Genomic DNA, 12,944 nt, shown 5'->3' with positions numbered 1-12,944 from the left:
TTAACCACCAACACGCTCTCTGAAACCAGACGAGCATGTTTGCGTTTGTGCAGCTAAAAATGTGCTAAGGGGGCCACATGGCAGCACTTTGTGCAGCCACTGCAGAAAATATGAAGGTAAATAAGGAGGTATTTGGGCAATTAAAGGGACAACAAGGAGTTTCTATTTGGTTATAAAAAAGTCTCACGTTAATGTGGATGAATCTACGTTACCCACACTTGTTAATGGGCCCATTTTCGATAAATATATCATTTTGTCTCTATCGTTATTTTGTTATTATTAGTGGTGGCGGAGATGCTGGTCGAGCCGACCAGCGTTTCTTTACTTTCGGTTTCGTGGCGAGTCATGAGAATAACGCCGCCGAATCGCCGTTTATAGTCGGGACTCGGAACTACGACGGTATGTGATCGTCTTCCAACCTCTGACTTTAATTCTTGATGAATGAAAACATGAGTCTGTCTTGTGCCGGTCAAAGCATTTTACGGTGCGCGGAGGCTCATAAATGTAGTGTGAAAACACTTCGCTTTTCCAAAACTCCTCATTGTCCCTTTAAAGGGGCACTTACCAAATATCTCCTGTTTAAAGCTCATAAGGCAAATAAAGTGCCACCTTATTTGTTTCTATTTCTTAACATTATTAACAATCCTGTTGACAGTACAGTGTCATTGATTCTTACCAGCCCTATGGCAGCTAGTAGAGTCAGTCAGGATTGTGTCTGGACCAAAACACAGTGAGCCTCTGTTGCCGTTTGGAAAAGTTGGCCCGGAGAGTGACGATGACTCATGCTGCGAGTGAGCTTCATCTGTCAGATACTGACGGACAGCTTCCTCCAGCACGACGGGGCAGATGGATGAATTAACACATATCCATATCACATAATCCTGTGGCTTGTCTGCTGGATTTTCTCACTTGTGTCCAGCCAACAAGAGCTAAAACTAAAATGAGCAGATGCAGCACAGAGTGTGGGTCAACTGCACAAAAACGGCTCAGGTGTGTGAATCCAGACTGGAACACCATGTTCGTCCAAACATTTGTACATTGGGGAAAAAAAAGCTCTTCCCCTTCACAGGCACATGGTTCAGGCCTTTTGCCTCTGGCCGACTGCTCATTGGCGTCAGCACAACACTCAGAGTTTCCTGGATACAAGGTAAAGACTGAGCTTTGTTTTAAAGAAAAAATCTATTTCTGCTCTAGATACAGATTCTGTGGGCTCGCTGCACTGTTTTATTTATACAGCACTTACTCAGGTCTAGGCCTGGGACGATAATCAATAAATCAATTAATCGCACGATAAATGAAAATGAACTCGATAGTTTTTCCGGCCTCGATAAATCGCCATGTGCATGCACGTATTTGTTTTCCTGGTCTCTGGCCTCCAACCAGGCTGGATGACAAGAGGCTTCACTGTGCATCGGTCTCAGTACCTGGGCCGTTTGTTTTGCAGAATGAAAGGAGTGAACCCTCTTTTCAGTCATCCAGGATCTTTGTTTCCCAGAATGCATTTCGCAGCAACCGGCAGCGCTAGCTGTAAAGCTAAGCAGCTAATTATTTTACCGTCTTGCTGCCAGGCTGTTAACACGTCACTTTTTTACAGTTTTAATATTTTTTCATGCGAGAAAGTCACAGTTTAGATCCCAGTCTGTGGTCAGTTTATCCACATATCGCCTGTTGGGAGTTTTCCTCCGACGTTTTTGGAGCTACTGTGGTTGCAGCCAGCAGGAGGAGCGGGGCTTCCCACAGTCTGCAGCCGTCTGACTGCAGCAGCTCACGGGCCGGTCAACCTGCGTCATTGGGGGAGAAAACGACTAAGAAAACGTATCAGCAGGTTTTTAGAGGTTTACCACCGGCTGGTTTAATACTTTATAGGAGATAAATGCTAGTCTCATTGATTAAATCTTACATGTCATGTGTGGAAGTCACATTAGTTTGTTTGAATGAAAAGTGGAGCTTCACGTAAAGTTATGACAGAAGAGCTGCACTGCACTGTTTTTATTTTTTGTTTATTTTATTTATTTAGGATAGTAGCTATATAAGTTCTTGTCATTCCAATTACAATGTTTAAAAACAATACTCAGAGAAATAAAAGTTTATCACATTTAAAAGGGTCTACTTGCATTATTATGAAATATTATTATTATTATATTAATGGTTATTAATTTGTTCTCAAAAAATGTGTCAATAATATCGTTTATCGTCAATAATTTGTGGGACAATATATCGTCCAGCAAAATTTGTTATCGTCCCAGGCCTACTCAGGTCACTTCAAATGGCAGTGGTCAAGGTATGGTAACACACTTCATTACCTCACATCAGTGACATCAGTAAGCAGTTTGTTCGACATTAAAGGAGACATTATGCCCCCTTGCCACAAATCAAAATAGTTCCCAGGTGTCTTAAAGACATGTCTGTGACATGCTTTGAGCAAAATACCCCAAGGATCAAACATCACAGCTCTTTTCGTCCTCTCTAAACAGCCCTGTTCAGAACGGCCTGTCCCTTTAAATGCAAATGAACCACTGCTTGCCCTGCTCCTTCTACCAATCCCAGGTAGGGGTGGGATTATGCAAATTCGAAACCTAGTTACATCACTGGAAGACAACTGAGGGAACAGCTCGTAAAACCACATGGATTTCAACCTATATGGAGCGTAAACATTACAGATTTTTCTCACATTTTGGGGGCCGGAAGACAAGACAAACACCCAAATATATATTAAAGAGCCTTCAAAAAGTGATATTTCCATAATATGTGTCCTTAACACCTATTTGTTTCTCCGTCATGTGTACAACAATGCAACAAACTGTCATTTGTCTGTTTCTGACACATTAACCTCAACTAGCCTCCGCTCAAAGCTGTAACTGATCCCATAATTTGCTCAAGGTAGATGGCTGTGAGCCAAGGAAGCTCTAATTGTCTGACGTTTCTACGAGGCCTTGAGGTAACGGATACAGCGCCGTGCTTTCCTGTCAGTTATAGCAGGCAACAGCTCCAGTGATACAGCTCAGTCCACCGTTTGGAGGCTAAACCTCACAGCGTCACAAATTATGTAAACAACTGGCTGGATATCAGAATAAGAGGAATCAGAGAGATTTGCCCACATGTTTTTTAGTGCAACACATTTGGGACTTTAGGTCACTAATCACGTTTCCTTCTGTGGTTTATCTCATGAATCATCATCACCAGTGTGACACAACATCCCTAAAATGCACCCACAAAGCTCCTCCGACCCACAAAAATATGAGTCACAGGTCTGATCCCATTTACTAAGTGACACGGTGTCACCCTGAGCATGTGAACATGTGAGGCTGTGCTGAAGACACTCGCTTTGTTTACCCTGTTTTCTGTCTCCTACTAAGTCGGTACAGGCTCGCTGCAGAGACGTTTGTGTTGCAATGGCCCGGAGGCTCGCTGACGTATCGCCAGCTACGCGGCAGGATCAGACACAAGCAGCATTCCTGTGCGTAGCCACGTACGCTGCAGAAACAGAACCTGTATCGTGGAGCCTCCTGCACCATGAGCTGGTTCTTCGCTACGTTTCCACTTTTTATAGAATCTCTGACACACCAATGATGGTCTGGACTTCTTACTGACCTTAACCATCACTTCCTGAGAAGTGTGGGAATGTGGTTCTGGTAATTTGTCTCAAAATCATAAGGAGAGTACAAGTGGGTAGAAAAAAAGAAAAGCCCAACTTGTCACAAAGACTACATGGTGTGTTTGGAGAAGCTGCTTCAGTAAGAGAGGGTTATTATAGACTGGAAAGCTACTGACCTAGAGAACACTCTGCTTATGTGATAGCAGTGCGCCATTTACAGCGGCAGAGCAAATCCAGCCCCTCACTGATGACGCGGCCCATCCATGTCTGCGCTCATTTCTAGGTCAGGAAATATCTCTGTGATTTTTGGCAGTGGTGCGATCATTAAAAAAAAACTCCCTTGGAAGGGAAACACATGGGACTGCAGTCATCGGCTGATATGGATCATTTAAATCTGACAGTGGTGAAAGAGATCAGTATTTTTCCAAAACCACCAGTTTCATACATGTCAAGAGAAAACTGAAACAACTGGGCTATTTGAATATGTCAACTGAGCAAAACTCGGCCTAGTTTCTGCTAGAAAATCATAATTTGAAGCATTGCATTAGCTATCATGCGACGATGAAAGAAGGAATTCACGCTGACGCAATCTTCACTCACCTATCAACTGTGCATAAACATCAGCACCAGGCTTTTTACTAAAAAAGCATTCAAACATGGTTGTCATGTCACAGGAGAAGAGCTCTGCAAATAGCAGCAGAAAAACTAAACACACATTTCACTGGCTGAGGTTTCATGACTATACGTTGAGGCATGACAAGCAGAGCAAATATGCACAAAGGTTTTGCATACTCCCTACTTACATTACTATTCAGTATTCATTACTGTTCAGTGAACTCCAGGGCTCCAGACAAACTCTTCTTACTACTGTAGGAGCACAGTCATGTGGCCCCCGAACTTAAAATGTCTGGAGTGCAAGCATAAAATTTAGGGGTGCACAGTGACAGCACACTGTAAATAGACTCGCAAAGCACATACTCACATTTCCTTTTCATTCATGATCCTCACACACATTGTCCTGACACCGGTAATGAGAGAAATGCACAAATGGACAAAAAAATTACTTGCACCAACTCAAATTTCCATTTAGGAGCAGTTTAAGATGAAGTCACACATGCTATTCTGGAGATTTTTTGTTCTCCACTTCCTATCACACTACTGTTCCAACTGTTCAACCAAAGGACAGGCATCACAGTGTCAGTGGTCTGACTCTGGATCAGCCCCTCCAGCTGTGGGAGAGAGGTCACTGTAGAAACCACTAGAAGCCCCTCAGGCAGCACTCACTCTTATAACCAACAACATACAAATCAATCATCCTTTAGCTGTCTGACTGCACTGTGGCGGTATTAGGGTTGAATTTGTTTTCATTTTCTACCTTTAAGCGGCTTAAAAATGGAGGTGGATGTTTTACCCTTCACCTCAGCCTTGACCTGAGAACAGGCCCAGTGACGTTTCACTTTGTGAACCGCTGCACCACGCTGCGCCTTCTCCTCCTCGCCTGCTGCTGAAAACCAGCCATGGCTACCTGAGCTCCTGATTAGCTCTGGGTTAAGTTGCTGCCTGTCGGTATCTGAAGGACTTGTATTTATATATCTTGTTGGCACGAAGCCACCGGAGGCTGAACAAGCCCCACATGGCTGGGCAGCCGCTGTTTATCAGGCCACACATTAGCTGTGTTCTTACGGAGCATTGTTACACACAAGTGCGTTAGGTTATTGAGTCAATTAGCAACACGTGTGCGAGCTGTTTGAATGAAAGAGGTAATTAACCGCTTCATTAGTCGACTACAGTGTTTGAGGCGCGCGGAGAGTAACGTTACATCCGCTCGCGCCTGTCTGCGTCATGACTCGCCAGAAAACACCGGTCGTACCGTCACATCACTGACTAGGTTTGCCCCGCTGCACTGAAACCTACTTGTCGTCGCTGGCCGCTTCGTCGCCGCCGCCTCCGCCTCCTCCTCCTCCTCCATCCTTCTTCAGCTGCTCGTCCACGACCACCGCGCCTTCGGTCTTCGCGCAGTAGGAGCGGCGCGGGGCGGCGAGGGGCGCGGTGCGGAGCGGCGGGCGGTGAACGGCGGCATGGAGGAGCTTCAACTGGGTCGACACGGCCCGGGCATCAACGACGGTGGTGCCGAAGCAGCAGTGGCGGTTGGGCAACCAGGTCTTCTGTCTGCTACAGCCGGGCAAGGGACGCTTGAGGGTGGCTTCAAACAACTCCTTCAGCACTGTCGAGAACCTAAACTGTAACATCTCAATCCTGTCAGTCAATTAGAGAGAACGTCGTGTTTCCAAATGACCGGTAGTAAGTGTAGAGCTGTTCAGATGCGACTGCGACCACGATGACTGTCTGACGATGACTCACAGACGCCAGGAGGCCAACAAATACCGGCAACGCGCTCACGCCCACGTACGCTGCCATTGGTGGAAACGTAGTGACGTACGCGGTCGAGAATAATTTATGAGGCATTCAAGCTCTCCATTGGCTGATGTTCGTGTCTGTCAACTCCTGATGTGGGTCTTTTCTTCTCAACAGTAGGATGATTAACCAGTTACCACTGACTTTTACATACAGCGCCGGTAAACGTATGTGTGGCGTATTAATTACAGTGCTTTAAATCATATTGTCTACAAAGAAATAATGGCCGCCTGGCTGTCATGAGATCCTATGACCTATTTAAAAAATGTAATTCTTTATTTAAAACATCCAATCTTTAAAAAAAAAAAATCTTAGTTGTGATCTATTGTTACACTGGGAAGGCAAATTGAAACTGAACTTGAACTCTATTATTATATCTAAATTTAACACAAAAAAACATGCTACTGTCACTATTTGCAACATTTATGTGTCTTTATATATCATATTATTATGTTGCACTGTTGTAACTTAATAAAACTGTATTTATACAGTTACATCAAGTAAAATCAAGTTTCCAAAAGCAATAATGTATTAATTCATTGGATCTATTTCACGCTGAGGCTTTTAGATTTACACAACTAATACGTATGTTTTTTCACATTTTTGACATATTTTCCATATTTTCCACCTCCACTGTCATTAGTGGAAACAGTCAGTGGGACTGTAATGTGAATGAATTATAGGTTTACTTTGCCCTCAGTTTAGTCTGTCAGGTGGACTTCAGGCCCTGGTTCGCGCCCACACATGACTGAAGCGGACTGAAGCTGGAAAGCAGCTTTGGGCCTGACAGACTGAGCTCAGGGCAGCACAGCATCTACGTTTGCAGCAGCTCTCCACGTCCTCCAGTGTGTTCAAACGTCACTTTTCACAAGTTGCCACGAATACACAGCGGCATGATGTGGAGGTTAGCGAGCTGCACACTGTGCCTCTTTGTCTGCTCACAGCTCAGTTCTCAGGGCGCCTGGGTCGCAGCAAATGATCAGGACGGCGAGGTCAAGATCGAGGTTTTGTTTAAACCCGAGCAGTGCGATCCAAAGAGTAAGAAGGGCGACCTGATAAACCTCCACTACGATGGGTTCCTCGCCAAAGATGGTTCCCAGTTCTACTGCAGGTGGGTGGGTTGCAGGGAACTGCAGTCGATTGATGAAATAGGCTACAAGCTGATCTTTTGTTTTAAAAGTAAACATTATGTACATTTCTGTGGAAAAAGTATCCCTTCCTGATTTCATAGTTTTTGCATATTTTAAATTGTCACAATTGATTGTTTCAGATCATCAGTCTTAGAGATAACCTGGGTCAATGCAAAGTTTTTAAATGATGATTTCATTTATTAGGGGAAAAAGCTATCCAAACCTACCTGGTCATATGCAAACGTAATTGACCCCCTTGTTAAATTATGAATGAACTGTGATACATTTTTTGGAAAGCTGAGATAGATTTCACTCTCACCATGGCCTGATTGCTGATTCAGAAAACCAAACAAAGTCACTGACATCTATAAGTAATTTCTAAAGCTTTGGGGTTCCAGTGAACCACAGTGAGAGCCTTTATCAACAAAAACATGGAATTGTGGTGAACCTTCCCAGGAGTGGCCAGACCACCAGAATTACTCCAACAGTGCACTGACAACTCATCCAGGAAGTCACAAAGAACCCAGAACAGCTTCTAAAGACATGCAGGCCTGTTCATGGTTCAACTAGCGTGTTGTGTCCTAACGTGTGTTTTGTGGTAAAAGTGGTAAAACCCTTATTACAGTATGACATGCATGTTTGTTGATAAATGGGTATAGGGACTCTGGATACTGAGAATTTTAGTCAATCCTGCTTTTCGACCTGTATGAAAATGTGTCCATTATATGAGTTATTTCTATTTCAGTCGATCGGACAAAACTGGGCATCCTCAGTGGTTTGTGTTGGGCGTCGGACAAGTCATCAAGGGTCTGGATATTGGAATAATGGACATGTGTCCTGGAGAGAAACGAAAGATAACTGTCCCCCCTGCCCTGGCGTTTGGAGAAAAAGGCAAACGTGAGTAAACCTATCTACACTATCTGAGAGACTTGGAAAAAAGTCAGATTTAGAAAATAGACATTATGCACAAGAAGCAGAAAAATAATCAAATATTAGCTCAGGAAAGACTGGATTCACATCTCACTGGCATCTTTCACCACAGACTCTGAAAAACATCCTCACCTCAGTTCAATTTACATAGTTTGTTTTCTCAGAGCCCCAGGAGACGGGGCGCCAGCTCAGATATTTTTATATGCTGCATTTATGCAATTTATGCTGCAACTCGATTTATATTCAAGAAAGTGAAAGTATAGAATATAGTAAGATTGTGTGTGGTGTTATTAATCATAATTTTAAAAGGAATAATAATTAGTTAGAAAAATATTTTTATCAGTAATTTTTTTTATCAATACTAGACATTTCAGGCGACGCCCATTTGAATTTCAGGCGACTGCATGTGGAGTCCTGACCCCAAGGTTGAAAAACACTCCCTTACAGTATGTGCAACATAGGAAATAAATGGAAATGGGCAGCAGTCAGATCTATACAGTATGTCCACGGTCCTTATGTAGTCTCATAAATGAACTACTATCTGTATGATGCTATTTTAAAGGATAATTACAGTTTTTTACATTCTGGACCTCATAGCATAAAATACAATCATTTACTCACCCAGATAACTTTGGTGTTATTACAAGTAGTTCCGACGAAATTAGATCCAGCCGAGAGCCGCATATACAGTATCCATATAATGTGAGTACACGGGGCAGCGCAATGTAGCCTCTATAACACATTATCTGCCGCAAGACTTGTTCATTTCACCAATATTTTGTTATGATAGGCTAGTGCTATTCCCCTCTGAGTCCGGGGTTAGCTGTTATCAACATCCGGGGTCTGTAGGTTGACCTACTGACCTCTGACCTGGATGATGTCATCCCCGACTGCGGTGCGGCTTGTTGCTACCGCTAATGCTACGGTTCGTTTTGTGCGTGGTTCCGACTTGTCAGAACAAAATGAGCAGCTGGATGAAGTTCAGCTTCCACAGGCTTCCTCTCTGCAACCTGGACTCACTAAAGCTCCGGCTAGATGAGATAAAAATGGACCCGAATGCCGAAGCGGAATGATTATTATCGGGATGAGCCGCGTGGCGCTCAGAGATGACATCATCCAGATCAGAGGTCAGTAGGTCAACCTACAGACCCCGGATGTTGATAACAGCTAACCCCGGACTCAGAGGGGAATAGCACTAGTGTATCATAATAAAATATTGGTGAAATGAACGAGTTTCACAGCAGATAATGTGTTATTTAGAGGCTGCACTCCGCTGCTCCGTGTACTCGCATTATGCGATATACACGGCTCTCGGCTGGATCTAATTTTGTCGGAACGACTTGTAATGATCGTATTTTATGCTAGAAATAAGGTCCAGATTGTAAAAAACGGTAATTATCCTTCAAATAGAATAACTACCTTCATTCTGTCTTGTTTTTCTTTTCACAGCACTTTAGTTGAAATGGCATCACACCCCTCGCAGTGTCTGCTACTCATCTGCCCATGGCATGTACTGTGAGCATGCTCAGAGGGTGAAAGGTCTCTGCTGGGTTTCTCTCTGTCCTGCATGCATTGGAGCTCTTTCAAAAAATACTAAACAAACTAAACTAAAAGAAAGAAAACTAACAACTCTTTCCTCAAACCTCTCCGTGCTGACGGTCATTCATGCACTGCGGTATGATCTGACGGTGGCGCTGCCTGGCCTGTGGTCTGCATTTCAGGTTTGCCTTTGTTTTTACTTTGATCTCATTCTTTGTGTCTGGAGAAACTGGAGAAACTGAGCATGAATACATTTGCTGCTGATACACAGTCGGTTTTTCTCTCTTAAAAAGTAAGAACCTTATACCTGCATGTTGCTCTAGTTATAATACTCTCTCTTTTTTCCAAACTATAAAGTCACTCACATGGTTTGATATTAAAACTAAATGTTTATTTGTTTTTCATTTGTGTGTTTATTAGCTGTTTATTTTATTATTATTTATTTGTTACATGGATCCCCATTAGACAACCAGCCAGTCTTCCTGTGGTCCATAATCATAATATTTGTTACATAATACAATGAAGATTAAAATAGAAAGAATACAAGAATACATAGTTCAGTTCATCGCTAAATCTGACAGTATAAAGCTGGACATGATAAAATAGAAGTTACAATTTTCACTTGTGTCTGTTTGTTGGTCTTTTGGTTAGTTTTTTTTATCAGCAGGATTAAAGTGCTGAACCAATCAGCATCAAACTTGTCAGGGAAGAACCCAGTCAAATTTAGGGCGAATCAGAATCATTCATGATGAATACGGTTTTTCTCTCTGGTGTGTGTTGTTCAACTTTGACATTTAAGGACGTGACGTCTGAGCTCTCCAAGCGCTTTCTAGTTGTAAGTAAGATAATAAGTTGTGATTATGACATAACTTTAATGCTTTGTTTGTATTCCTCCCACTGAATCAGATCCAGTGCCGCCCAATGCCTCGGTGGTGTTTGAGGTGGAGGTCTACTCGGTGACCATGGGACCACGCAGTGTGGATGCCTTCAGACAAATGGACCTGGATAAGGATCAGAGTCTCACCAAGGATGAGGTAACTTTAACTTTCTTTCTTTCTATCTAGCCCTTCTCTGTCTTTTTACTTCTTTCTTTCCCCCGTCTCTCTTTCTTTCTTTCTTTCTTTCTTTCTTTCTTTCTTTCTTTCTTTCTTTCTTTCTTTCTTTCTTTCCTTCTTTCTATCTAGCCCTTCTCTGTCTTTTTACTTCTTTCTTTCTTTCTTTCCCCCGTCTCTTTCTTTCTTTCTTTCTTTCTTTCTTTCTTTCTTTCCATCCATCCATCCATCCATCCATCCATCCATCCATCCATCCATCCATCCATCCATCCATCCATCCAGTTTGCAGTCTAATTTGGACAATTTTGAACGAATATTTGACGGGGCCATAATTTGCCTGTGCCTGCTCCACACCAATCTACATCCTCTTCTGTGTTTATGTATCTTGAGGTTGTGTGTGGCGTACGGGGGTGAAAACAAGTTTCCTTGCAAAGGACAAATAAAGCTGAATCTGAATCTGAATGCAGCTGCACAATAATATTCACAATATAAATACTACAAATCAACATTGAATAATTTAAATTACTGATATTATCAAACAATGAATGTAATGTTGTTAATATGCTGCCAAAATGTCATGTTACTGCTTCTATCTGGGTTGTTGTTAGCACCTTAAACAGATGGTAAGGAAGTGAATGGCCTGTTATGAATGACACAGTATGACGTGTAAATAGAAGACATCAACAGAGGAGCGCTGTAAAAGCACAATGTAAATGTGACTAATGAAATTTTTCCTTTATTTTCAGGTGAAGGAATATTTGAAACAGGACTTTGAAAAATCAGGGAAGCCACGAGACGAGCCTTACTACGAGAAGGTTATGGCTGATATATTCCACAAGAATGACGAGGACAAAGACGGAGTGATCAGTGTAAAGGAGTATAATATTTACCAACGTGATGAGCTCTAGTGCCAGAAAAAAGTTAGTCCAAGTCTTCTTTTTTGTGGCTTTTTTACACTTAACGTTGATACAGTTACAGATGCAGATAAAATATGTCAAGGGAAAATGCCCCTCACATGTTCTGACACTTTTTTTTACTTTCAATTGTTTCCCTGCTGGCTGTCATACAGATAAAGGAAGTGTGTGTCACTTCTCCTTATGATTCAAATGGCTTGGTGAAGGAACAAGTCCAAATGAGAAATGTTCGATTTTTCTGTGCTGTGAAAAGTCTGTAGCTGTGACCATCACCATGAGACATTGTGTTATCCATGATAACGATGAGAAAAATGAAGAGATGTAAATGTAAAACACCAAACAAAATTATTCTGGGTGGATTTTTCCTTTAAAAAGCAGATCTAACATTGTCCCCAACACAACTCTCCTGTGTAATATTGACCTGACCTGACCACATGTTATTTTTTTTGCCCACTAATATGCAGCGTTTCACCAGTGCACAGAGAGAGATGACTAATACTTTTAGAAAGATTTCTCAAATTGAATGTCCAGGAGGAAACCAACTAAATGCAGCTGTGGTTTGAATATAATGATGATTAAATGCATTTGCACACATGTTGTGGTTTGTCAGAAATGTTTACTGTGTTCTGTGCACATCTTGTCATCATGATTAACATTGTACTCCAGTGAACCATTGGTGTATTTTGTAACAAAATAAATAAGTAAAACATGATGTGTTTTTCTAATGATGTTTTTCTTTTTGCTCAGTTGATGATCTGAGATAATCAGTCACTTTCAGCTCTCACAGATGAAACTCATAACAACATGTCAGTGTTTCTGATGTAGCATCATATGCAAAGCAGATCAGAAAGTAGCAGGATTTACAGACAAGTGTCACAGGTCTATACTGCCCTACAAAGGCAAAGTGCAGTATCTGCATTTTTTCCATTTTTTGACCAATCAAAAGTGTGGCATATTCTCTTTAATCTGGTAGAATTTGATATTGGTACTGCTAAAAAAAAGTTAAAAGTTATTGTTTTTAAAAAAAAAAGTTATTGGTTTTTTTTTTATTTTGCTGTCCATCCCCCCAAAAAAGCACTGTGAAACCAAGGCAAAGTACAGTATCTGCAAAGAGTAGGCCTACTGTTCTCCCTACATTCTATAATTATATATACTCTATAATTCCATTGGAGTAAAACCAAGGCAAAGTGCAGTATCTGCAAAGAGTACTGTACTCCCTACATTCTAGAATTTACTCTCTAATTCCATTGGAGTAAAACCAAGGCAAAGTGCCGTATCTGTAGTACCAAGCCAAAGTGCAGTATCTGCACCAAAACCAAGGCAAAAGTGCAGTATCTGCAATAAAACTGTCACAATTGGTCAGAAAGAC

General features: G+C 42.0%; 2 protein-coding genes across 4 annotated transcripts in view; one reads left to right on the top strand and one right to left on the bottom strand.

Moving 5' to 3' along the window:
- glsb (glutaminase b) overlaps positions 1-5,938 on the bottom strand; it is a 43,274-nt gene extending 37,336 nt beyond the window's left edge. For all 3 annotated transcript variants that reach the window (XM_083996205.1, XM_083996206.1, XM_083996207.1), the window contains exon 1: positions 5,510-5,938. In XM_083996205.1, the coding sequence (XP_083852331.1) occupies positions 5,510-5,844 (335 nt within the window). In that variant the 5' untranslated portion in view covers positions 5,845-5,938. The remainder of the gene's footprint in view (positions 1-5,509) is intronic.
- A 955-nt stretch (positions 5,939-6,893) lies between these two features.
- On the top strand, positions 6,894-11,971 carry fkbp7 (FKBP prolyl isomerase 7). The gene is made up of 4 exons (XM_083996526.1): positions 6,894-7,121; positions 7,886-8,037; positions 10,516-10,643; positions 11,408-11,971. Exons 1-4 carry the CDS (start codon positions 6,904-6,906, stop codon positions 11,567-11,569), a joined length of 660 nt encoding a protein of 219 aa, XP_083852652.1. The 5' UTR covers positions 6,894-6,903; the 3' UTR covers positions 11,570-11,971.
- Positions 11,972-12,944: the final 973 nt, after the last annotated feature.

This window comes from Trachurus trachurus (genome assembly GCF_905171665.1).
Source record: "Trachurus trachurus genome assembly, chromosome: 21".
Lineage (NCBI taxonomy): Eukaryota > Metazoa > Chordata > Actinopteri > Carangiformes > Carangidae > Trachurus > Trachurus trachurus.
This window is presented reverse-complemented; position numbering and strand designations above follow the sequence as displayed.

What these genes read in the sequence shown, in the direction of transcription:
- fkbp7 (XM_083996526.1), top strand. Translation starts at nt 6,904, where the DNA reads ATGATGTGGAGGTTAGCGAGCTGCACACTGTGCCTCTTTGTCTGCTCA. An exon ending in GGTTCCCAGTTCTACTGCAG is followed by an intron (nt 7,122 to 7,885) that starts GTGGGTGGGTTG and finishes TTTCTATTTCAG; the next exon opens with TCGATCGGACAAAACTGGGC. An exon ending in GTTTGGAGAAAAAGGCAAAC is followed by an intron (nt 8,038 to 10,515) that starts GTGAGTAAACCT and finishes CCACTGAATCAG; the next exon opens with ATCCAGTGCCGCCCAATGCC.